General features: G+C 34.1%; 1 protein-coding gene across 3 annotated transcripts; it reads left to right on the top strand.

Moving 5' to 3' along the window:
• Window positions 1–133: 133 nt before the first annotated feature.
• On the top strand, window positions 134–25448 carry LOC106067533 (histone-lysine N-methyltransferase SMYD3-like). Of its 3 annotated transcripts, none has more exons than XM_056040284.1 (13): window positions 134–311; window positions 4311–4374; window positions 5963–6070; window positions 6182–6254; window positions 7126–7256; window positions 7632–7699; window positions 7979–8087; window positions 8982–9092; window positions 18159–18195; window positions 18370–18429; window positions 18950–19121; window positions 19778–19886; window positions 22108–25448. In XM_056040284.1, the coding sequence occupies exons 1-13, from the start codon at window positions 211–213 to the stop codon at window positions 22228–22230; spliced, it is 1266 nt and encodes a 421-aa protein (XP_055896259.1). In that variant the 5' UTR covers window positions 134–210; the 3' UTR covers window positions 22231–25448. The 3 variants fall into 3 exon arrangements, with proteins under 3 accessions (XP_055896259.1, XP_055896258.1, XP_055896260.1); XM_056040283.1 differs by having other exon boundaries at window positions 135–311; window positions 4308–4374; XM_056040285.1 differs by lacking the exon at window positions 134–311 and adding an exon at window positions 2820–2931 and having other exon boundaries at window positions 4308–4374.
• Window positions 25449–26125: the final 677 nt, after the last annotated feature.

Below are 26125 nucleotides of genomic sequence, written 5' to 3'. Positions count from 1 at the left end.
ACCTTGACCCGTACAATCTCTAGGTCAGTGCATTCGGCTTTTACGCATTCTCAAATCTTAGGACATATCTATCTAAGATTCTTACCATTCTAGATTTTTAGACTTACTAGACTCTAGACTCTATAGACGTCTACAGTCTAGATCTAGTCTATAATTTATAGTATAATAGTCTATATAGATCTAGACACTAGGTTTTTGAAATTATTTGAAATGGGGTGGAAACGTGGAACAGTTGTGATGGAATCTAAGCCTTTTGCTCACGTAATATGTCAAAAATTTAGCGAAGACCGGTGTAATTATTGTCTTAAAAGGTAAATATTACATCTAAATAAAGTAATTAAAGTTATAAAGTAAATATATATTCTAGTCTATATATATAATAATAATATAGATATAATTATATTATATAGATCTAGATTAATCTATATCTATACTATAGTCTATAGTCTATAGTTATATATATTATATAATTATATATATTTTTTACATATTTTTTTTTTATTTATATAAATTTATATTTATATATTTTGTTCACATAACTTAACATGTTTTCTATTGGACATTTTCATGATTAAGTAAACAATGAACAAAGAATTAAAAAGAAAAAAATAGAAACTCAAATTAAATTTGGCTTCTAAACCAGTTTAGAATCCTGGGAACCTGACATTAGTTGAGGAAAAGTAAAGGTGGTTGTTCGTTGTGCTGGCCACATGTCACTCTAGTTAACCGTGGGCCACAGAAACAGATGTCCTTGACATCATCTGCCCCATAGATCGCAAGGTCTGAAAGGGGAAACTTTACTCCTTACTTCACAGCAAATTAAGGTGTACACCTGGATATATATATATATATATAGCTCCTCCTTTGTGGTCTAAGATGAGCACACTGCTCATTTCCTATGGACTCGAAGATGACTGTGAAGTCCAATCCTCGCTTTGAAAAGCCGGCCGCATACGTGGCATGGGTGGGTTAGGTCAGTTGCAGATGGCCTGCTTCTTCTCTCAGCTTTTTGTTTGTTTGACGCTCTTTCACCCTGGCAACTCTTCTTGCTTCAAATCTTGAGACTCTGAGACTCACAGCTTCAAGCCATGAGGAGCAATCGAGAGCTAGTTCTTCCCAGCCGTGAATGTCGATATTGCATTCCTTGAAGGAGCTCTTGATAGTGTCTTTGTAGCGCTTGTATTGACCTCCCTCGGAGCGCTTTCCTGCACACAGCTCCCCGTACAGAAGTCGTTTGGGAAGGTGATTGTCTGGCATGCAAGCTACATGTCCATCCCATCAAAGTTGGGAATTTTTTACTGTCACGTTGATACTGTTCATGTTGGTCAGCTTTAAGATTTCTGTGTCTAGTATCTTGTCAGACCAACACATCTTATGGATATTCCTTAGACACCTGGGTACCGTGGGATTCAAAGGTATTGAATTTTTTGGGGCAAAAAATCAAATTTTAATATTTTAAATATTTTTATAGAAGTCTTACAATTGTGCTAAATTTTTTTTTTCACCATTACAACTGAGTTTTTTTTATTCCCATTGTTTTGTTTGTATTCTTATTTATTTTTAAATATCTCTTGGGTACCATACAGGGTAACTAGTCACTTAAACCTTCTTAAAGCATTACCACTACAATATGTCAAGTCAACTTAAATTGATCTGATGATGATGATGATCTGATGACCTTTTGAAAGGAAATAAATTTGTCATTTAATATGATTAAAATAAAAAAATACACTATAAAAAAAAGATAATATATGTCTGTTTTCAGGCCCACTTTGGACTTATAATGAGCTCCTTATCTTATAATTTAAAGAGATGCTCCTTCAAAAAAGATTAAGACTTATAAATAAAATAGCTAATATAAGATATAGATAATGTTGTCATTGATTATAAATATGTTTTTTATGTTTGTTTTTTTTAAATATTTTTTTTTGCCTTTCTAGTTGTTTTAGGTCAACTCATCCCATGTTGATAGACTCTAATTAAGAAAGACATTTGTTTATTAATTGTGTCCATGTTTTCTGACTAACAAATTAAACCTTATCCTCAGATAAGACTTATCTACTTAAACGTTTATTATTTGTTGTCTGTTTTGTTATCTCATGTCCAAGAATGTGCACCTTTAAGATTTTATTTGATAGATCATGAGTCACCATTGTTATCTCTGGTTTAAATTTCCAGCTCAGTCATCATTTGTAAAATAATCAGGTGATGGAAACCTGTTAGAGCTAATGGTAGATCATATCTATATCTCTGATAGATTAAGGGAAGTAATATAAACATTTCACTTAAAGATCTAGTGGAGTTTAGGGTGAATGATGTAATGTTTTTTTTTTTTATTTACTGTGGTCTACATCTATAATATAAAGCAGAAAGTAAGGCATATGTATATATGCATGCAGTGCTTTTGTTTTGTAAAAAAAAATAGGTGCCGGTACTCAGTGATGAATTGCCTAACTTTTAACTACTAATATATTAATAATAAACGTTAAAATACAAGAAAAGAAATAATTTTTTCCCCACAATGAGTACCAATGAGTACCGTCACAAAACAAATCCTGTATGTATGTATGTATGTCCTGAATAAAAATCAAAACCGTTTGACCATTCTTGATAAAACTTGGCATAAATGTTCCTTAGATCATGTCCCTCCCACAACCTGAGGGCCCTAAAAATAGACAAAAATATCTAATTGTATCTCTATTAAAGAATGAAACTTTTTTAACAAATCGGGTAAACCCGTTTTCATAGTATTTTATATTTGATATGAATATGTCAGCTGAACGGGTAAACCTATTTTCACAATACTTTTATTTTCATGGCAAAATAAAAAAAAATGTGAAAGGAACATTCTCCATGTTTAAAATAGACTTAAATTCAATCCACTTGATCAGTAATACCCAAACTAAGGCCAGCAGGCCACGGTCCTATCAGGCTAGTAATAAATAAATAAATGCAGAAATAAATGATGATTTTTTATCAGTATTAAAGACATTTTTATGACACTTGCAGCAGCCATAAGGCTCTACTTTGGTCTATATGACCTGTGCCTAACTAGCTCATTCATTAACAGGCTTGATCTTTATTTTTGCTTTTATTTCATGCTTCTATTTCTATATTGTTTGACTTGTAGTCCTAACAAAATGGCTCTTTTAAAAAAAATACTGGTATATATTTTAAACTTTACTCTGTGAAAAAAATAAAAAAATCCCCACCTAATTTTTTATGGTAAAATGTTGCCTTACTTTTTAAATGTGCTTTACCAAAGAGGCAATACAAATCAAACTATTTATTATATTAAAACTTGTAAATAAAAAAAACACTAGACAAACATGTGTACATGGAAGCAATTGTTATTTTCTTGAATGTCTATTAAAATCAAATGACAAGTTTCCTCATTGTAAAAAAAAACTATAAAAAAATTTTGTTATGTAATAGTATTTTTTATTAAATTTAGGAAAAAATATTATAAACCAGTTGAGGTTTTAAAAAAAAAAGTCGTTTTTAAGCATATCATAAGTACCTATAAGTTGCGATATTCTGGCAATTTTAAATTAGAGGCTAAACAAAGTTATTCTAATAGATTTACTCTGGGTCTTGTGTTGTTAATACTAGAATATTATGAAATCTTCAAAGTAATAATAATAATAATAATTTTATTTATAAAGCGCTGTTAACAAACAAAATGTAGGCTCAAGGCGCTGTAATAACATTACAAACACGACAATAGAAATACAAAACTAATCTAAAAAAGTTTTAAACAAGTAGGTCTTAATGTTCTTCTTAAAAGTGGTATAGCATGTTGTCTGTCTGAGATCAATGGGGAGTGAGTTCCAAACCTTTGGTCCATGCACTGAAAAAGCAGTGTAGTGTACTCAGTGTCTTCTTAAGCCTCAAACTATTGGAAAACACACAATGAAATATAAGTTTGAAGATTTCTAAAACAAAATGATTGCAAAAAATATTGTGAATCTTTTAGCCAAAAACTTTCTGCTCATTAAAGCTTATTCTAACAGCTATTGATTATGAATCGAAACTAGAACAGATGCAGTAAGTAAGACAGCTATGAAATGACACCAAAGGGTAAAAAAAAAAGGCTATATTTGTGCCCAGTGCTTCACAAGGGTATCTTTTGGTCATGACAATAGCGATACTCACTTACCTTAACTAAAGTGATATTTTTCACTCTTTAAAACTGGGTGAATTGAATGAGACTTTGCAAACTGAAATTATAAATATCAAGTTTTGAATGTCAGTGTCACCATTCCCCTTTTTTTTAACTGTATGTGTGTATTTTCTTTTACTTTCAGTAGTGAAGAAAAACTTTTAAAGTGTGGTGCTTGTAACAAATTAATGTATTGTGGAGTCAATTGTCAGGTAATTATTATCATTATTTTGTTAAAAACTATTTTAAAATGTAATTTTTTGAAGGTTAACTTGTTAAACCTTCTGATGCCTCTAAGTATCCCACTTCAGACAGACTCTTTTACCTCAGTAACCAAGTACAACCAATACATATATATATATATATGTAGCTCATCCTTCATGGTAGAAGTTATGCTCATTTCTCATTTCCTACGAACTTGAACATGGCTATAAAGTCCAATCCTCACTTTAAAAAGTTAGCTCTAGCAGATAAGCGTTCTTCTTTTCTCAGCCTTTTGTTAGTTTTGGGTTCTTTCAAGCTGGCGCGATCCTTGTCTCAAATCTTGAGACTTCGACACTCAAGGCTTCAGACTATGAGGAGAAATCAAGGGTATAAGCATGGTTGACATGGTCTTTGCAGTCCGCCAACTCCAGAGACCAAAATTCGAATCTATATACTACATTCTTAGATTTGACCAAAGCATTGGATAACATCAGTCAGTCGTGAAGGTCTTTGGAAAATCATGTCCAAATTTGGCTGCCCAGATCAATTCATAACAATGGTGTGCCAATTTCATGATGACCTGCAAGCAAGAGTCTAAGGCAAGACAAAAATGCACATGACTTTTATACACAGCTTTCCACATCAATGTATATGTGTGTTTTGAAACACTACTAAAATAGTACTATCTTGAACAATTGAAACAAACTACAACAATGTCTATCTGTCACTTGTCTCTGGTATCTGGCTTGTGCTCCTCACTTCCACGCTCCCCTGTTTATAACTTCAACTGCTCAAGATTTATCCCTTGATACATCAGCATCTATTGAGCTAATTATCTGCCATAATTTTATTATTGTTAACATCAGAAACACATAAGGACTCCAAGGTTCCTTCTTTTTCTCCACAACAGGGGTGGGCCCTGTTTGTCTGAATCTGAGCCCCCCCCCCCCCTTTTTCACCCCCCCCCCCCAAAAAAAAAACAAAAAAACAATGAGCTCGAATATCTTGTTTAGCTCCATGCTCCCAGACTCTGCAGGCTTTTTGGGATTTGAACCAACACTTTAACCATTTTAATACTGCTATCTTATGATTGTTTGGTTGATAGATGATTGGCCAGAGTTTGGATCCCAGTGAGACGGGATGGCTACCTGGTAGTGTTATTTGATCTGAACTGTTAACTTGATAGTCTCTGGCTAAAACCCATCTCCCGCTGTCCTGTTTGAGGTTTGGGTTAGGATGTAATCATCTTCAATTCTGAAAGAAAAAAAAACGAAACTTAAAAAAAAAATGACAACACTTATAGGACTTCTGCATCATCAGGGTGCTGTAGCCTTAGTCTAAATTATGTGATATTAAATGACCAGAGTCTGGGGCTATTTATAGCCTACAGTGTAATGTTTTTCCACTATCACCATCAACAATCTATAGTTGTTAAAGCCTCACTGATCGCTATGACTTTTGTATTTAGCAGATGTAGTGTGATTAAAATTGGATTCTATTTAAGGATGTCCTTAAAACTGAATATGTATAGCATTTACCTCACTTTTTTTCTTTTTAAATGCAGTTGGAAAAGAAATTTTTTTTCTTTACTTCCAGAGAGAGGACTGGAAAATACACAAGACTGAATGTAAAATTATGAAAAGAGTTCCTAATGTACCTACAGACAGCATACGCCTATTTCTGAGACTGATCATACGTTTTTTGGTAAAAAAAATTATTTAAAAAAAGAAATCTTAAACAGTAAAGAAAAAATGTAATGTATTTCAATAATCCAAATTGTCCCATTTGTCAGTTTTTGTTTTTTTTTAAATCTAGAAAGGTGATGGTAAACAGAAACATCCTAATGATGAATCTCCATGCATACGTACATTTAATGATCTGATGTCCCGTGAGTAGGTCAGCTTTCTATTAGTTACTCATACATTATCTTCTTTTTCTGTTAAATTATAGGGTTCCCCAACAAAATAGCGTGAACAAAACAACGCGTACAAAATATTTTCAGTCATTTTGCAAGAAATACTTTAGATATCGTAAAATATAGAGAAAATTTTAAAAAAAATTTCTAAGTTATATTATTTCTCAGTCATTTTGCAGAAAACACTTTAGATAGGTAAGATAAGATAATAGATAAGATAATTTTAATTGATCCAATCTAACGGAAATTCAGTTTGACTACAATTGACAAGCTCAGCGAAACTACTGTACAAAAACAATATTGATCAAAAATTCGAACATCATTCACACACGAAACACTTACACATTCACAACCAGCGCTTTATGACTTCTATATACTTCTCGATGACGACAGCTGATCTTGTAACACTCTGACCGAAAGTGGGATAAAGTTTTTAAATCTTTCAGTTTTAGTCCTAATGGAAAGGAGACGACCACTTCTTTCAGATCTTATGTAACAGTGGTTTAATGGGTGCAGGTTGTCTTTAGATATCTTATATAAATATGCAAACATTATGTAAAAATTATAATAAGATAAAATGAATAATTTCAAAATAGAGCTTATTATAATTTTTGCTTAATGTTTGCATATTTAACAGGCAGAAGTAAAAAATACAACAACAACAGTGCATTATTGTTTGTTTTTATTATGTGTATCCCTCATGTCATGACATTGTCAGACCTGACATGTAAAAATTAAACAAAGTTGCACTAAAGAATTTTCTTCTTTTGTATTATTTATTAGTTACATGAACTTTTAAATAACAGTCAATACAATATCAATATTTTACTTTCTGACATTATAGATAGAGATGAAATCAAAGCAGATCAGACAAGGTCTGAGCTATTTAGAATAGCAGCTGACTTTGTCAGAGGCTACACTCATGGCATTCTGCAGTTACCTAGTGATGATGTTTTACTGGAAATCTTTGGCAAGGTAATTGTTTTGTATTTAATTTGTAAACATTTGCGATTGTCTGTGTCAAAAAAATGATGTATGTGACAAAGAATGAGTTGAATTGTAAACATATGTCAGAGAGTATGTTTATTAAATATTTATGGTAGAGTTACTTCATAAACGCAAGGTGAAGAAAAAATTGCATTATAAAATTATGGCTATACATAAAAGTTCACTTTTTAATATAGTTTATTATCAAACTAAGCTGAAAAACAAAACAAAACATCATTCTTTTTTCGTTTTTTTCCAGCAAAAAGCTAGTAGGAAGAATTATCAAACTAATTTTGCTCTTAAAATGGTTGATGCACTCCTAGCAGTTCAATTCTATTTGTATCAATTTTTTAATATCTTCAGATGGTCATCAATACATTTACAATCGCAGATGAGCTATTGCAAGATGTTGGCGTAGCAGTTTATACCAGGTATTGTTAACACAAAAGCAGTAATTAAATGCCTTTTTAAAAATGTTTTTCGTTGAATAGAAGTAAGACATGCTAAATTTTGTTTATATTTAGTAATGTTTTTCTTAACATTTCAGAAATGGTTTAACTTAATTACTTTTTAAAAATGTGTAATAATGCTATCTTTTGTTTTGTTTTGTTTTGCTTTGCTATGTATCACACAATTAAAGGGTAAAAAATTGTCAAATGTAATTATTACTTGGTAGAGGAAACTGATACTTTTGTTTCCACTGAATCTAGCCCATCAGTATTAGATCACAGGTGTTGGCCAAATGCTGTAGCTTCCTTTGATGGAATTAAAGTGACAGTGAGGGCTGTGGACAACATAGGCAGCGATTCTCTGTCTGATGTAAGTCTGTTTAGAATAGTCACCAACACAGTGGACAATTTAACATAGTATACAGTAGTATGGAACGTAGTTGATACAATCAAATTGTTTAAATTGTTAAGCATGGAGTATTTTAAATACAAAAAATTATGTATATAGTTCGTCCATCGTGGTTCGATGATGACCATGTTTGTCACCTAGGTGGCTGGGGCCTCTGCACTGTAGTTTTGTGCCTTCTCTTGTGGCTGTTGAGATCTATGTGAGCCCAGGATGTTTGGCTGCACACTGGGCATGTATTCCAGCTGGATTTAGTGTCATTGACCTTGCTTATTTTCTCTTAATGTCCTTCTCACTTTACATAGTTACTTTGCTAGATAAATTTTTGTGTATCATCCATCCTTCCATTTTTAAATCTATGCTTTTAGTTAATTTTCTGATTAATAGCCAGGAATGCAAATGATTTAATACAATGTCTAAAGATAGAAATAACTAATAAAGAAAATGTTAAAAACATGTGTATATGATCAACAAGTTTTAACATAAGCATGATATATAATGACAAGAGGTTGATATTTAGTTTGGCCAAATTATGCAGCCATAAATACTAAAGTTGAGATAACAAATAAGACAATGACAACAACTCTCAATGTTGTATCACTTACAAAGTGAACATTGAAAGAGTTTATGTCTTGAGAGAACGTTATTGTCATTATTTAACTCTTTCTCTCCTAACTGACGATACCAGCATTGATTCCACCAGAATGTGGTAAATAATTACGGAGAGAAAGAGTTAATGAAAACATTGTAGATCAAGATAACTGAGCCTTACCTATATTAATGTACAGATTTGATTTACCAAAGTAGAAATAAGCTAACCATAACCCAGCCTGTTTTTGTGTATATTTCTACATGAAGGTCTACCTGAGCTATGTTGATCCACTGGCCACAATAGAAGAGAGACAAGAACAACTTCAGCAACAATATTACTTTACCTGTAATTGTGCCAGGTGTACAAATTTAGAAATGGTATGTGACACTTCAATGAAGTAGTTGAACACTTTCTTTTGTTTAGTTTGATAAGGTGACATCTTCTTTTATTTAGTTTGGTAAGATGACACCTTCTTTTGTTTAGTTTGGTAAGGTGACACCTTTTTTTTGTTTACTTTGGTCAGACAACACTTTCTTTTGCCAATGCTAAAACTAAAAAAAAATCTAGTATAAGAGAGATCCAGGCAAGCTTTCATGGATTGACTTATGATGTAAATGCTACTTATCATGTATATGTTACTTATCATGTATATGTTGTCAGACAATATTATATTATCTTCTTGTATAATACAGACATTACTTAAAAAAAAAAGATGATTACATCCTACGTGTCATGCATCTAGTCATGCATGTTAACCAATGACCTAAATTCTGCCAAGTCACTGGTTTTCCTGGCTGGCTAAGGCAACTCATTCCATGCTCTAATAGCACTAGGAAAGAAGGAGCATTTGTACTAAGTACTTTGTATATTGCCTACTGATTCTTGAAATTGAACAGAAATCTTGCACATATATATATTTCTAAAATTTGTTTCTGTTTAATTTGAGGCTAGTTTATTATATTAATAATAGGGGTGCACCGGATAGTCCCTCCGGCTCCGGCTTCTGCTGAATATCCGGCATTTTTACTATCCGGTGCTATTCGGCTCCGGTCGGATATCACTACCGGATAGTAAAAAATACACCTATTTAATATGCATAAAGTGGACCTCGTTCCATTACTGTCTGTTATAGAATGTATTAATGCTTATATGAAAACAAAATAATGTGCTTAAAAATAGAGCCATTATGAATATGCACCAAACTTCGTTTATTATAAAGACAAGGCGTGTAATATAAATAGAGATGAAACTTTACATCATAAATGCACTTTACATACAGAGCAGCAATGGCTGGCACTTTTTTCAATTTGTCTTGACCTTTGAGTAAGTTAGTTAACATGTTAAAATGCTACATTCCTTGACTATGTCATGCTGACCAGACGTCTGTCTAGCTGTGCGGGTATATCTCCAGAGGTAGAGATGAACAACTCCCACCCCCTTTTATTTGTTTAGTCCATCACATTGAGTTTTTTATGGGTGGGTAACCACAAGTTAAATACGATGGACGTAGGTTTAATGTCAGCGTATTGACACTTTCTAGTGGTCACACCTTTCGAGGGAACTGAGTTTGTTTACTTAGTAGTTAATCTTTATTAGGGGGGGGGGGCTGGACTACAAGAGCCACACCTCTAATGTAACCAGATATATTTCTAGATGAACAACTCCCTTCCCCTTTTATTTGTTTAGCCCATCACATTGAGTTCATTGATTGACAGGTGACCCCAAGTCAGATACGATGGACGTAAGCACTCTCTAGAGGTCACACGAGGGAACTAGGTTTGTTATTGGGGGGGTGGGGGTGGACTAGACTTTACATTATAAATTCGTATTACATACGTAGCAGCGATGTCTGGCACATTTTAAAAGCTTGTCTTGACCTTTGAGTGGTCTGGTAAACACGTAATATTCCTTAACTACGTCACGCTGTTAATCTGTCTAGATGTGCGGGTATATCTCCAGAGGTAGAGATGAGCACCCCCACCTCCTTTTGTTTGTTTAGTCCATAACATTGAGTTCACGGATAGGCAGCTGACCACATTAAGCCAGATGTCAACGTGTTGACACTTTCTAGAGGTCACATCTTATGAGGGAACTGAGTTTGTTTACTTGGAGTAGAATTTTTATTAGGGGCGGGACTACAAGCCAAATCTCTATAAGGTTAATCTGGTATGAGTTTGTTTATTATGAGATAGGTTGTCAATCAAGGGTCTGGTCCACAAACCAAATTGTTAAGACATATTGACACTGTCTAGAGGTCACTAGATGATGACACTAAGTTTGTTTACTTGGAGAGAAATGTCAATTAGGGCGCTGAACTACAGGGCACATCCCTACAAGTATTTTGTTACACAAGCCACGGGTATAAAAGTGGCTTGCAAGGGCATTTAGTAAATTAAATAGTAATAATAATGGCTGATAAAAAGTCATCACTTATATGGCGTTACTTTAATGTCAAAACAATGGACAACTTTAAAGTAGTTTGCAATGCTTGTAAAATAGTAATGTCACGTGGTAAACCAGGCAAACCTAAAGACTTCTCAACCACCACTATGATTAGTCATCTACGCTCAAAACACCCAGACTTATTCAACGAAATGACTGCATTGAAATCAGCATCAAGTAATATCACTGCCTGTGCCAGTACGTCTATGAGCTCCAGTGATTCGTCAAGCCTCACACACAAGCAGCAACCAGGGATTAAAGAGGTCTTAGACAAAGCTAAATTGTGGGATATTAATAGTGATAATGCTAAACGCATTCACTTGGCCATAGCAAAGATGATTGCAACTGACATGGAACCTTACCAAGTAGTTTCCTTTTACTTCCTGCAAAAGGCAACATGATATGGCTATGTCCGACGCGTCTGTTTGCACAATAAATGGTCTATTAACGTCTGGTAATTTCAGTATAGGATCTCGTGTCATGCACATTTGAATTTTTCTTAATGCCCGGTCACATTCTGGAGTCCAATTGACCCTCGTCGGTGTCCCTTTTTTTAACAATCCAGTAATTGGAAATACTATTTCCGCGAACGCTGGAATAAATCTGCTATAAAAATTAGCAATACCTAGCAAACATCGAACCTCTTTTTTCGTTTTTGGTGCTTTTATATTTAATACTTTGTCTCTGTTATTGGGTTCTGGGTATATGTTTCCTTCACCTACAATATTACCCAAGAAAGTTATTTTAGGATACGCGATTTCGAGTTTGCTTGGCTTGATAGTAAACCCATATTCTTTTAGCCTGGACAACACTTTCTCTAGTGCTATTAAGTGTGATGACCAGTCATGCCCGAATACACAAATGTCATCAAAATAAAACACAACATTTTCCAGTCCTTTAAGAATGGTCCTAACAGTCCGATTAAAAAAACTAGGAGAATTAAGCAGACCAAACGGTAGATATTTAAATTGAAAGTGACCACTTGGTACCCTGAATGCAGTGTACTTCCTACTATTCTCTTCTATTGGTATTTGCCAGAAGCCTTTTGTTAGATCTATCTTTGTAAAAAATTTGGCACTATTAAGTTGTAAGAAAAGATCTTCTTGGTCTGGAATAGCCTCCGCGTCAAATTTGGTAACCGCGTTTAATTTCCGAAAATTTATAACTCTATCCCAATTCTTAGGTTCTGCTTCGGCCGTCTTTCTCAGCATGCACTTCAAAGTCCCGTTAAAGCGTTCTACGCCCCCATTTGACATGGCGTGAAATGGTGTTGATTTAACAATCTTTATTTTAAAAAACTGACATATTTCTTTGTATAATTCGGATCTGAATTGAGATCCATTATCAGAGAGTATCTGTTCCGGGAATCCTATTCTAGTAAAAATAGCACTTAGAGCTTCTATTACTACTGGTGTTGTTGTATTAGGTAGTGGTACAGCTTCCGGCCATCTTGTCGCCAAATCAACCAACGTTAAAATGAATCTATTCTTCCGATCTGTCATTTGGAGTGGTCCTATGATATCAATAGCAACTTTAGCAAATGGAGTGGAAATAATATTCATGCGCCCTAGTTCTACCTTTCCAGCTTTTCCTGGGTGTCTACCTCTTTGACAAAGGTCACAACATTTAATGTATGTTTTTATATCTTTATCTACCCCAGGCCAAAAGAAATGCGAATATACCCGATACCTGGTTCTATTTATAGACATATGTCCAGCTAAAGGTGTAGAGTGTGCTATTTCTAATATTAGTTCACGTCTATTCGTAGGGATTACAAGTTGTCGTTCTATTACCCCAGGGGTATCTTTTCTCTCAAATTCTTTGTAAAGTAGACCTTCTTCCACTATAAATGATACCAATCCCTTTTTCTTATCTTCGACCGTTCCTGCTTTCGCCTTTTCCCATAATCTAACTAACGAACTATCATTTCTTTGATCCTCTCTAAAATCACTGTCCAATTCCATCCACTTAATTAAACCAATCCTGTCATTATCTTCCGATTTGACCCTATTGTCTTCTGCTTTCGCCATTGCCCTAGTAACAGCATTCCCATATAAAAATGCTTTAGCCTGATCAACATTTCCAATAATAATATCTGCTATTGGGTCCTTGAACATGGCCGCTACAAAGACTCCTTTTAAAAATGGAGTATCAATGTCTATCCAAGCAAGTGGATATTGAAAAGTTTGTCCATCTATTAATTTTAAAGTGAAAAACCCATCTATCTTCTGACTTTCTTCTATCAAACTTTCTCGGACCCCAATTATGCTCGCCCCCGTATCTCGTAGGACAGATACCCTTCGATCTCCTAAAAATCCCTCAACTATTTTCAATCCACCAACTGATTTATCTTTATACTCCAAAACATTAAATGTATCAGTGTGACATGCAAACAATCCCACTTGTTGCCCCCTTTCTGGTAATACTCTTAGTCATTGCTGTGTTGGACCTCTATTCTCATTTATCTTTACCCGACACCATCGAGCAATGTGTCCGCCCTTTCCACATCTATAGCATATCACTTGTGTACCCTCTGTGTTTATATTATTCGGGCGACGACTGTTAGATTGACCAGTGGCACCAAAAGCTACATATGGGATATCGTTGCTAGTTACTTTGTTACTTCCCTTTACAATATGTGTGGAGCCTTTCGTGGCATCTCTAAATTGATCAATACAGTCTAAGACCTCTTGGGCTGAAGTAGGCTTTCGTAGCAAAATATCTTTCAGGGCCTCAGAAGATAGCACACTGTAAAGTCTGTCTCTCATTATAAGGTCAATTATACCGTCTACTGTCATTGGGGTTTGTGATGTTTTAAGCCAGTTGTCAAATGTCCTTTTCAAATGGACATAAAAATCTTTCATGTCGTCCGTCTTTGGGGAAAGTTCATGCCACAGTGTTCGGCAGGCTTCTTCTGTGAGTTGGGCTTGTTTTAGGAGCTCCCCCTTAACAAAATCATAGTCAGTGTTATGTATCAGTTTTGTTTGTATCATAAACAATTTTAGTTTTTCATTTAACTTGTGAGTGAGGACAAGTGGCCATCTTGTCTTGGGTATGTCGTTAGCAGTAGCAGTCGTTTCAAACAGTTCTAAGTAGAATAACAAGTCCTCGTTGTCTGTCATGCATTTTAGGTTTTTGTCTAACTGTTTACTCTGTTGGGGGTTGTCGTTAACTGTCATGTCTTTCTTATCCATTTCATGTTGTCTTGCTAGTTGTTTGTCCTCCATCTCTCTTATATGTCTTCTCTCCTCCGCTTCCCTTGTCAGTCTATCTATGTCAATTTTCTGTTGGGCCTCTATAAATTTCTTTAATGTTTTGCCCTTAAACCCCAACATCTGAGCCTGGGCTACTATCTCCTCAAATGGACGAGGTATAAACTCTGACATTTTCCTACAGCAGTGTCCTTTATTACAATATTACCTCACAAAATGATATACATACAAAAACAATTAAAGCTAAATTAAAATAATACTAATACCTCTGCTCCTACTTATGTTGTTCAACTGGTACTCCAACAGGTTAAAGACAATAGTCCAAGGTTATCCAATAATGTGATTTCTCTTAGTCTATTTCAGGTAGATAATCCAACAGGTAATCCCAACATGGCTTTATACCTACGCGCGGTACCGGTACTTGGAATGTATCACATAAGTTAAATTCATATAAGTATTATATCCAGCAGTAGCTTCTTCAGTATAATCCTAATAGAATGTACCACAAAAGTTAAATTCATATAAGTAGATAATCCAACAGGTAATCCCAACATGGCTTTACACCTACGCGCGGTACCGGTACTTGGAATGTATCACAAAAGTTAAATTCATATAAGTATTATATCCAGCAGTAGCTTCTTCAGTATAATCCAAATAGAATGTACCACAAAAGTTAAATTCATACAAGTATGAGATCCAGCAGCAGCTTCTTCAGTATAATCCAAGGAATGAGCGTATTGGTAATCCAATTATTAGGAACGAAATTGGCCATGCATATACACTTATGTTTAGACGTACGAGGGGGTGCTACTATTACTTGCTAATAGTGAACACATTCGGCATGTTAAATCATTATTATTAGATAGTAACAGCCTAAAATACAGACGACGAGTTTCCGCTCCTTATGGACTTGAACTCTTTCATTAGTACACACTTGGAGATATGCGTTGTCTGGGTGCAGCAGATACTTCAGGTTACTGTACTCAGAGATATATGCTGTCTGGATACAGCAGATACTTCAGGTTACTGTACTCAGAGATATGCGTTGCCTGGGTGCAGTAGATACTTCAGGTTGCAGTACTGAGAGATATATGCTGTCTGGATACAGCAGATACTTCACTGGAGATTGATGCAGCCATCGCATGTAGTTGTTTTGGACGGGCCCCCAAAATGTCAAGGTCTTCTTCCACTATACATATGTATGTGTCATGCTAAATGTACCCAAGTCCTGGATAATACCATAATGACACGTACAATGACAAAATAAGATTCAGAATGCCACTTTACTGACATATAACATGTTTAATTACATTATTTTCACTATAATACAGAAAAATAGTTAGAGTCTACACTTAGACTATATATATCCAAAAAGTCCAACTGTCCTGGACTAGGAACAAAAACACACTCCCTTATCATGAGTTACATTGTTCAACAAAACATCTCACCAAATAAAAACAACCCAAAACAATAACAGTTTTGAAATCAACCACCTGAATTGCCCCCCTTCTCCTCTACAGTAAACAAGAGACACAGGCTGACCAGAACTCAGTCCTGACAAGAAGCCTGGATTTATTGGACTTTTAAAAGTACTGGAGAAAAGATACACTGTGCCTAGTCGCAAATATTTTACAGAACGTGTTATTCCAGATATCTACGACAATATTTCCTCAAAGCTTCGTGAAATGCTATCTGTTGCTAAAAGCATCGCTTTCTCAACGGTCACTTGGACAGCTGATAATACCACCGAATCATATTTTGGTTTAACTGCCCATTGGTTGAATGAGTCATTTGACCGAAGCAGCTATGTTTTGCATTGTACAAAATTTAATGGCCAGCATACGGCTGCAAATTTGCTGTACTTAAGATATTTACTAAGCCATTATCTGTATTAGATACAAACCAGAAGCGGTTTGTGGCCTTTAAAACACGAGCCTAATGACAAGTTGATGGTGTCAAATACATGAACACAAACATCTACCCACTATACAACTTAGATTGTACTTAAGAAAGATTTACGCTATAAAACCAAGAGTGAACTTTACCTTTGAAAGATTTACATTAGTTACATATATGTTTATATATTCTGCATGAGTTATCCCACATTCTACTTTACAATACATACGCACACACCATCTCATGTTACAAAGCTTAGTTTATGATAAGCATATCTGTAAAAAAAAATGCTGTTCATTTTAATTTATCAATCAGTGATAGAGTTTAAAGTAAGAAAGTAAATAACAAAATAATATGAATATAGGTATGTTATGGTGACCGGTCACTTCATCCCCGGTCATTTCATCCCCGGTCACTTCATCCCCTGGTCACTTCATCCCCCGGTCACTTCATCCCCCGGTCATTTCATCCCCCGGTCACTTCATCCCCTGATATTTTCATCACCTGATAATTTTATCTAACAAATTGTAATTTTAAAAAGCATTAAATGAGCAATATTTAATGTATTCCTTTTTTATTTAAATGACAGAGAGAGAGAAAGAGATAGGGAGTGACACCCTAAATATACATGCAAGATTATTTCCAATAAGCACTCAAACAATTAATTTTAAGGCTATAGGAACCTCATCATGACGGGTATGTTCACAACACTAGAGGCCCCCCAACCAGTTTCAATATGTAGAATGAATATCAATAAACAAAATACATACTTACATATACGTGTAGAAATGAAATATCGATAGAAATAAAGTCCTATAACACAATTTGTAACTTTAATGTTTATAAGGAAGTCCGCCTTTATTAGAAAAAAATAAAACCTTATTACAAGGCTAAAAATGACTCGCCCATTTTCAAGAAAGAGCGATTGAAAAATCAAATAAAGTGAAACATGGTCGTACTTTCACCACAGCTTGGCCTTTGATGATAAATTATCAGCGGCACGGTCATAATTATTGTAATCGCACTTCTATCTCTCAAAAGATTTCCACTACTTGCACCACACATTGGCCTTTGATGATAAGTTATCAGCGGCAAGGTCATAATTATTCTAATCGCACTTCTATCTTTCAAAAGATTTCCACTACTTGCACCACACCTTGGCCTTTGATGATAAGTTATCAGCGGCACGGTCATAATTATTCTAATCGCACTTCTATCTCTCAAAAGATTCCCCCTTCTTGCACTACACCTTGGCCTTTAATCATTACGCTATAGATAAGTACACATCCAGATTTACCATATAATATTAGATTTCTCATTAAGAATACAAAGTGGAAGAGGAAACACTATAAACGCATTAGTAATATGTCATAAAATGTAAAAAAGAAAGCATTCTACATAATCATATTTATATATAAAATATTTAATTGGGGATGAAATGACCGGGGGATGAAGTGACCAGGGGATGAAATGACCAGGGGATGAAATGACCGGGGATGAAGTGACCGGGGATGAAATGACCGGGGATGAAATGACCGGGGATGAAGTGACCGGGGATGAAGTGACCGGGAACCGTATGTTATATAGAAGATTTGCAAAAACTTCAGTAAAACGAGCTGTTTGAGTCATGTAGGTATCCGGCTCTGGCCGAATATCTAATTGTACTATCCGGTTATATCCGGCTCCTGCCGGATATCAAAAAGTACTATCCGGTGCACCCCTAATTAATAATAATTTAGTTTATATAGTCCTGTTGACAAACACATAGATTCATAATACCTTGAGAAGAGAAAAAACAGACATATAACAGCAAACTTATATATTTCATAATGTCTAATTTTACGCATTTCATAATTTTGTGATCATGTCTTAACATTTAACTATAATCTACAGAATGCAAAGATGTGCTCTATTGAGGGTAGCAATGAAGGTTAGTACTTGGTTCTATACTAAACTAATTTAAGCTATTTAGTTTTTTTTTTATCATGATAAATATCACATTTAAAACTATATAAATGTATTTAAGTCCATTTGTGATATCTCAAACTATCACAGAGAAGTAGATGATAGTTCTTGAATTCATTTTGAATTATTGTTCTTCTAGGTGACCTTGCCAGAGTAAAAGATTGTCTGGAGAAAGTTGAAACTATGAGGAAAAATAAAAGCAAGTCCATTCTTTTAATTCTCCCATTGCTTTGATATTGATCTTAGAGTATTGTAGGAAAATGTGAACTTCTTAGTCTAGATTTTATAATACTGGTATTCATAAGAGAGGGGAGACTGGTTTTTTCACTGTTTACAATAGTATTGTTTAAGCTGCACAATGACTAACCACCATTACTTATTACTGAAAATCTCGCAGAGTTGGAGCCCAGATTAAATTTTTCCACACCATCTTCAGGAAATATAGTACAATATAATAATCTTTCCAGAATGAACAATAGAAATATCTAGAATAAATTAAAAACCTTAAAGTAGATTAATGTAATTTAAAAACTTCTATGAGATGAAAAAAAAAATCCATTTTATACCATACTGTTATTTTTGTATGTGTGTAATATTGATATTGACAATAATTATTTAAAAAAAAAAGTATTATTTACCTGCAGACATTGAATATTCAATTCATTTATTGAATCTTATCTTCTTAATCTTATCTTAATCAATCATTAATCCTCCAACAGATAATCCCAAAGAAATTCTAGAACTGTGCAACAAATGTTTGAATGAAGTGAAACTTCCATTTGGCAATGTCTACTTGGTCAGGCTGGTTGGTAAAGCTTTTGATGCTGCCATTGATGCAGAGCAGTGGGAGGAGGCCCTTCAGTTTGGAATCAAAAACTATAAAGCCTACTCGTAAGTGTACAAGACCTAACTAGAAAGTGTGTCAACTGCTTAATGTGTAATGGTGTGAGGGTTTCAGTCAGAGCATACAGGAAAATTGATTATCACTTGAATGTAATTGTCTGGTTTGACCACATAGGAACAGTATCCATGTCACAGCAAAAAAAGGTCTGAATTTCAATCGGGTGGGACATGTCTAAATGGCCTTTCAGAATGACTTCAGTATGGGAAGCTGTGTGCAAGAAAGCGTTGTCAAAGGGGGGGGGGGGTCAACACAAGCATTACAAAGGCACTATCATATTGTCTGGTTAACAATGAGACTTTGTTCAGGTACATATAGTTTGAATAAGACATGATTGAAGGACTTTAACTACAACAACAATATTGAAAATTTATACTACATTTTCAGTTCCTACTATTAGCTCACACTTTCCTCAGACTCAAAACAACAAGTGAAATTATTTGTATCATTTATTTTGACCTGAAATTTTGTTCATTTCAGTTTGGCTCATTAGCTAAATTGTTTTGAGCATCATTCTAATAACTCACATCCCTTTTTTTTTTTTTTTTTTTTTTAATGGAAAATAAAATCTGAATATTTAGTTTACAACAATATTTGAAGATAAAAGTTGGAATGGTTTAAACAACTAAAATTGTATTACTTGTAGAATCCTCCATCCTCCATTCAACCCTTGTGTTGGATACTTGCTGGCTAATATGGGCAAACTTCTCATGCTGTTTGGACGCTTGTCAGAGGCCATGCTTCACTTCAGGAAGGTAATGTTTCAGATTCTGTTTTACTCACTGGTTCAATTTAAAACTATTTTTTCCCCACAGAATGATGAGCTTTGAGCTTATTGACATCCTTCAGGACACAAACAATCATTTTGAGGTTGTGGTTTTAATTTAACTTATTCAATCATCCTCATAACTTAGCTCATTACTGAGTCTAGTTCAGATCTACAAAATTGTATCAAGCATCCTCTGCCAACCAGCTTAAAGTTTTTGACTTTTGTAGTGCTACCCCCTTGTTGCATTCCGTCCACTATGGAGAATAAAAAAAAAAGGTGCTGTCCTGGTAAAAATGTGACCGCCTTTATTTTGCCTCAGTAATGTTAGGTGCTCATTAAAGTTGTTTGGACTCAGGGGCGTCCAGACCTGCCTACCAAAAAAAGTCCAAATGCGTAACACTTACGGTCAAAATGCGTATTTTGGCACCAGAATGCGTAACACTTACGTGATCCACTATTTTGTCATATATATATAATATATATATATATAATATTAGATATCATGATTAGATCTACAATCTAAATTTAGATCAATAGAGATGATATCTAGACTAGATCTATGTCTATATAATGAATATAATCTACTCTAGATCTGGGCTCAAGAGTGTTACCGATGCCGTGGATCCGCTACAAACGTAGGTCTACTCCAAACTTTCGTAGGCCTACCTTCATCCTTGATCTATTCTATACTAAGACTAAGAATCTAGACTAGATGGTAGAGGATGTTATCGATCTAGATCTAGTCAATCTAAATTCTAAATCATAGATTGTAGGGTAATGTAGAGAATCATAACGTAATGACTAGCTAGACTCTATTCCTGTATAATAAGTTATCTAGATTCTAGATTAATCTAGATCTAGAATCCAGATCTAGACTAGATATCTACAATCATAAAATGTCACTCAATGTGTTTTGAATCGATTTTTTTTCTATACAAATGAATACGGGAATCAGGGATTCAACATAATTAATTTCTACTAATGAACTTACAAAAAAAAAAAGTCACGTTGGTGTATCAGCTAACTGACGGTACCTACCTGGTACCAGCCCGCCACTCCCTCACTCTCGCGTTCTTCATTTCTAGACATCTAATTGCTATTAAGTACCAATCAACGTATAGATCTGGGCACACTGTGTTCACCCCACCTTTTCTGTTTCGCCCCTCTCCCCACAGGTGGACTTGTAAGCTAGTCTAGAGAGGCGAAAAAAAAAGCATACGAAATGCGTAACGCGACGGGTTAAATGCGTATTTGCGTACTGGCGGTCATTTTTGGGAGATTTTGCGTAACGAATACGCATTTTGCGTAACGGTAGGCAGGTCTGGGCGTCTTAAAAATCACAAAGTTCAGAATCCCATTGAATCCAAGGCTTCTTGGTTCAGAAATCAAGTGCTTTACCACCACGCCCCCCTCCCTGTTAGATCACTAAGACATAAATATTTTCTTTGTCAAAGAAATTTTTTCATCTGAGTACACAGTGAAGCTGCAGGTAATGAAGAGTTGAGGGATTACCATTAATTACTCCATCCCATCAGTCTCTGACACACTGACCCATCAAAAGAGAGGTGGTCCCATATCTGTCTTTCAGAACTGTCAGTAGACACATTGACCCATCAAAATGGTGGTGGTCACATATCAGTCTTTCAGAACTGTCTTAGTAGACACATTGACCCATCAAAATGGTGGTGGTCACATATCTGTCTTTCAGAACTGTCTTAGTAGACACATTGACCCATCTAATGATAGGTGGTCAAATTTTTAACCACCAGTCTGTTTGTAAGATAAAGGCACATTCCTCGTCCCATATGCTAGGACAAATTTGTACAAATACTCCTTCTTCCCTAGTGCTATTAGAGCATTTAATAGGTTGCCTGAGCTAGCCAGGAAAACCAGTGACTTGGCAGAATTTAAGTCATTGTTTAAATGCATGACTAAATGCATGACACGTAGGACATAATCATCTTCTTTTTTGAAGTAACGTCTGTATTATATAAGATATAAGATAAGATACAAATATCAATATAAATGCAAATTTAACTATGAAATAAGGTTACATTGTATTATCTTTAAATAAAATGATGTAATTTTCCATCTAAGACTGCCATGCTAAAATGCATTCATTCTAATAATTAATTCTTTTCTTTGTTTGATTTGTTTCAATGATTAGCAACCTTTTGTAATAGTTCTTTTGTCATTTTTATAACTAGGCTCTAGAAAACTTTACAGTGTCACTAGGTGACAGCCACTATCTTTACAGACAAGTCACAGAAATGATGGCGCAGTGTGAAGCTGAGTTGGCCCATTCAGAGGCTCAGGGTGCTATTTCCTGAAATATGCTTGCCTGGGTGTATTTATGTTATTGTGAGTTTGAACTTCTATCTTACAAGGTGTATTTCTACTGAGCCTACATTTACAATTATTTACAAGTTTAATGTAACTGAGCTATTTTTTAACACATTGACTGAAACTGTATGATTTATGTATGAGGATTTTAATTTATATGTAAGATTGTTTTAAATTTGATGTAATTATTTTCATTGAATGAGATTAGTAGTGAGTTTTTCTTGCCACGTTTATGTTTTTTTTTGTGGTAATACTTGTATCTTCTTTATGGTCAGAAGGCCCTAGCTGATCCAATCAGAATTCATTTTTATCCTTTCTTTAAAGGGTCATGCTCAAGAAGTTTAATGCTTCTCAGTAGGATGGTCAGACTATGTATGTTAAATAAATAGTCACTACTACTGGGCTTTCTTTAGATATTACTTCAAGAAGAACATTAAGACCTATCTGTTTAAAACGTTTTTTAGATAAGTTTGTCATTTCAGCTCTCATGTTTATGTTTGTAATATAATCACAGTGCCTTGAGCCTAAATTTTCGTTGTTAACAGCACTTTGTAAATTAAATTATTATTACCAGCATGGGTGAGAGATTGGTTTTGACATTTGAGCTCTTGTTTCAAATAAGATTGACACTATTCATGCATCTTACATGAGAATGTTGAGAAATGCTGCTGTAAATGTAGATTGTAATTAGATTTCTAATCAAGCATATTAATAATTGAAAGTAGAACAAACACATTTCAATTTAGTTGCAGTTTAAACTGTTGATGACAGAATTACTATATTGTATTAAGTGTTGATATCCATAACAAAGTAACATCTTCAATTTGGATATACCATACAAGAAGCTAACACAGATGTTCTAGTAAAGTAACATACTATTAGTTTTTTCTACTTCCTATGTAAATATTAAGTATTGAATGGACAGAAAGTCTTTGAACTCTGACTGTAGTTTTGTATTTGTAGGTTGGTGTTAAGAAGTAAAAAAAAACTTAACAGAAAAGATTAAACTTGTATCCATTCTTCCATGTACAATAATTGCCTTTTGTTGTTTGATCATAAAAAATGAGATATAATTTAAGGAATAACTCTTTTTCAGTTCCTTAAGATTCTTCTTAACTTGAAAATTATATCATTAAATCATATTTAATGGTTTTTATTTTATCTGCTGAACATTAAGCATATAAACACTAAATTTAGTAATGAACTTGGCTTATGCATAAAGCTTAGACATGGAAAAAATAACAGAAAATTTACCTAACTTTGAGTTAACCCCAGCAAGCTAAGTTCCCTAATTAAATACTACTGGAATAGGCCTCTAAGTGTCTCAAACCAAAAAGCACGGTCTTGATCTAAATTCTTCCTTATGTTCATAGTTCTAAAAATATCAAAACCTGTCTTTTTATCTGCATAGCTTTCTGAAATCAGAAGAACATAACTACCTTTGCTATCTTATGTCAACATAATTTATACATAATGAAGCTTAGACAGGTCATTTAGGTGAGATTAAAAAAGAAATAATCCTTGATAAGATTTGTTTAAAAACATGTTAAACTTGATAGCTTGGTGTATTTAAGTGAGACAAGGAGATATGTTGATTTTTATGTTTGGTCTGCAGTCATTAGTTTAGAAAAACATTTTGATTCAATTTTAATTTGGCTACCCACCTAGACAAAACACTTCAAAAATATATCAAATTATTTTGGTTGAAATTGGATCAACCGTTATAAAATAAAGCATCTCAGTTGTCAACTAATTGAGGTTGGATTCAATCATTGATTCCTCCTCTTTCACCTATAGTCTGGTAAACATTTGGTGCTCTAGGAGTGTCCTTTTAACTATTAGTTTCTATCAGTGAACTGACATGTTTTCAACCAGTAAAGACAAAACAGAACTGTTGTAATATTTTTTTTTTATTAGCGGGTAGCTGCTTGCCATGTTAAATAAAAATTTGGTTTCAAAATGAAACATACAAATTTTACAATTTAAAACAACCTCAAAGTAATACCCCGTCTATTTGTGCTACATAAACATCACTTAAATGTAACTTTTACACCATTTACCTGTCCAGCATCATTGATAGTGTTTAACTTTTGGCTAATATAATTTTTTAGTGTAAAACATGTCAGATATTTTTTATCTCCTGGAAAGAAGTTAATGATAGTGAATGAGATTCAAACCCTTTGGACCATAGCACATCACAAAGCAGCCTTACACATAGAATACTAAATCATGTAATAGAAGACAAAATTATTTATTTTCAGAAGTCATAAAGAGGTTTTGGTCTACTTCTGAACTTTCCAGAGTTAAAAATAATTAAATTATTTTTAAATGTTTGGGCAATTGGTCTTCAAAGGGGTAACATAGGATCTCCCAAGGGGGGTAACATAGGATCTCCTTAGGAAATGAACTTATCAACACATGGGCCAATCTTCTATTTCTTTTCAAGACACTAATAGGATCAATGCTAAAGGTTTGGGACAAGTCACTGAAACTAAATTTGAGAGGGATATAACAAACAAATATCGAAGTGCAATTTGCATTGATAGCCAATATTAGGAGATCCCATAGGACATGCTATAATATGTACACCAGAAGTAAACACTGCTATCAACACATTTTTACTGTCATAGTTATGTCATGGAAATGTCTATGCATACCATAATGTCAACATTTATAATATCAATAACTTTATGCACAGTATGTTAACAGTATAAATAATGCAACACAATAAACAGTACAACACCAGAAAACTGCTTGCCTTCCTAGCTCCAGACACATTGCCCATTTATTTATAACATAAATACTTTTCATTTTCAAACAGTTAGGAAAAACAAAAAGAATTTGAATATTCTTTTGTTAATATCATCCAAAACCATTGAAAACTATCTACGTAAACCAAACCCATTTTCAAAAGTTGAAAAAAAAAATTGACAAAAATATGTATAATATTATAAATCTAGAAATGATCACATGAATTGTTCAGAAGTTTGAAAGTTTTAAAAAATGAAAGTTAAAGCCAAACAAAACATCGAAATTGAGGAGTGGGGAAATACTGCTCATGTCAACAAAACAACAATATTTCTATTGCCTGGTGTTGAAACCATAACAAATGAAGGAGAACTATTTGAAGCCTATTATCACTCATAAGATTCAGTGCCAGATATGCTAAGAATAACAAGGATAATAATAATTTAATTTATAACAAACAAAATGTAGGCTGAAGGATAGGATAAGTAAAATAGAGAGCAAAAGTAAAGATATATTAATTACTGGGCTCATAGAGTATACCTTTTTTTAAAAAAAAAATCTGCAGCATTCTGGCTATATAATCCCATTGTGTACTTAAGTAACAAAGACCAAGATGAAACAGACAAGTAAGAATAATTACCTAGCTGGCCAGATAGAAAAAAAGAACAGAAAATAGAAATGGATCTCATATTTATGAAACTAAAACCATATTTTAAATGAGCCACAAATCTTTTCAGTTTTTTAAAGATTTAAAAACAATTTGCTTTTATTTTGATCTACTGTAAAGAAGTTCAACAATATGATCCTGGACTTTAGAAAAAAACAAATTATGTTGGACAGTCACCTGTGGGGGAAAATGATCAAAACTGGACAACAGACAAGAATGTATGTCATCACAACCTGTCTTCTTTAGGCTTACCAACCAAATGTTATGCGCTCCTAAGAGCTGACTAGACTTAGTGTCAGATGAACTGGATAGATTTATTAGCATAAAATTTGACTAGATTGTTGACATAGATATTGACATAAGAACTAGAAAGACCTAATAATAACGAAAGCTATCCTGCTAATAGATTTTACATTAAGAGTTCTTACTACTCAGCACCATTAGAAACTGATCCTAATGGTTAAATG

The sequence above is a fragment of the Biomphalaria glabrata genome, chromosome 9 (genome assembly GCF_947242115.1).
Source record: "Biomphalaria glabrata chromosome 9, xgBioGlab47.1, whole genome shotgun sequence".
Lineage (NCBI taxonomy): Eukaryota > Metazoa > Mollusca > Gastropoda > Planorbidae > Biomphalaria > Biomphalaria glabrata.
This window is presented reverse-complemented; position numbering and strand designations above follow the sequence as displayed.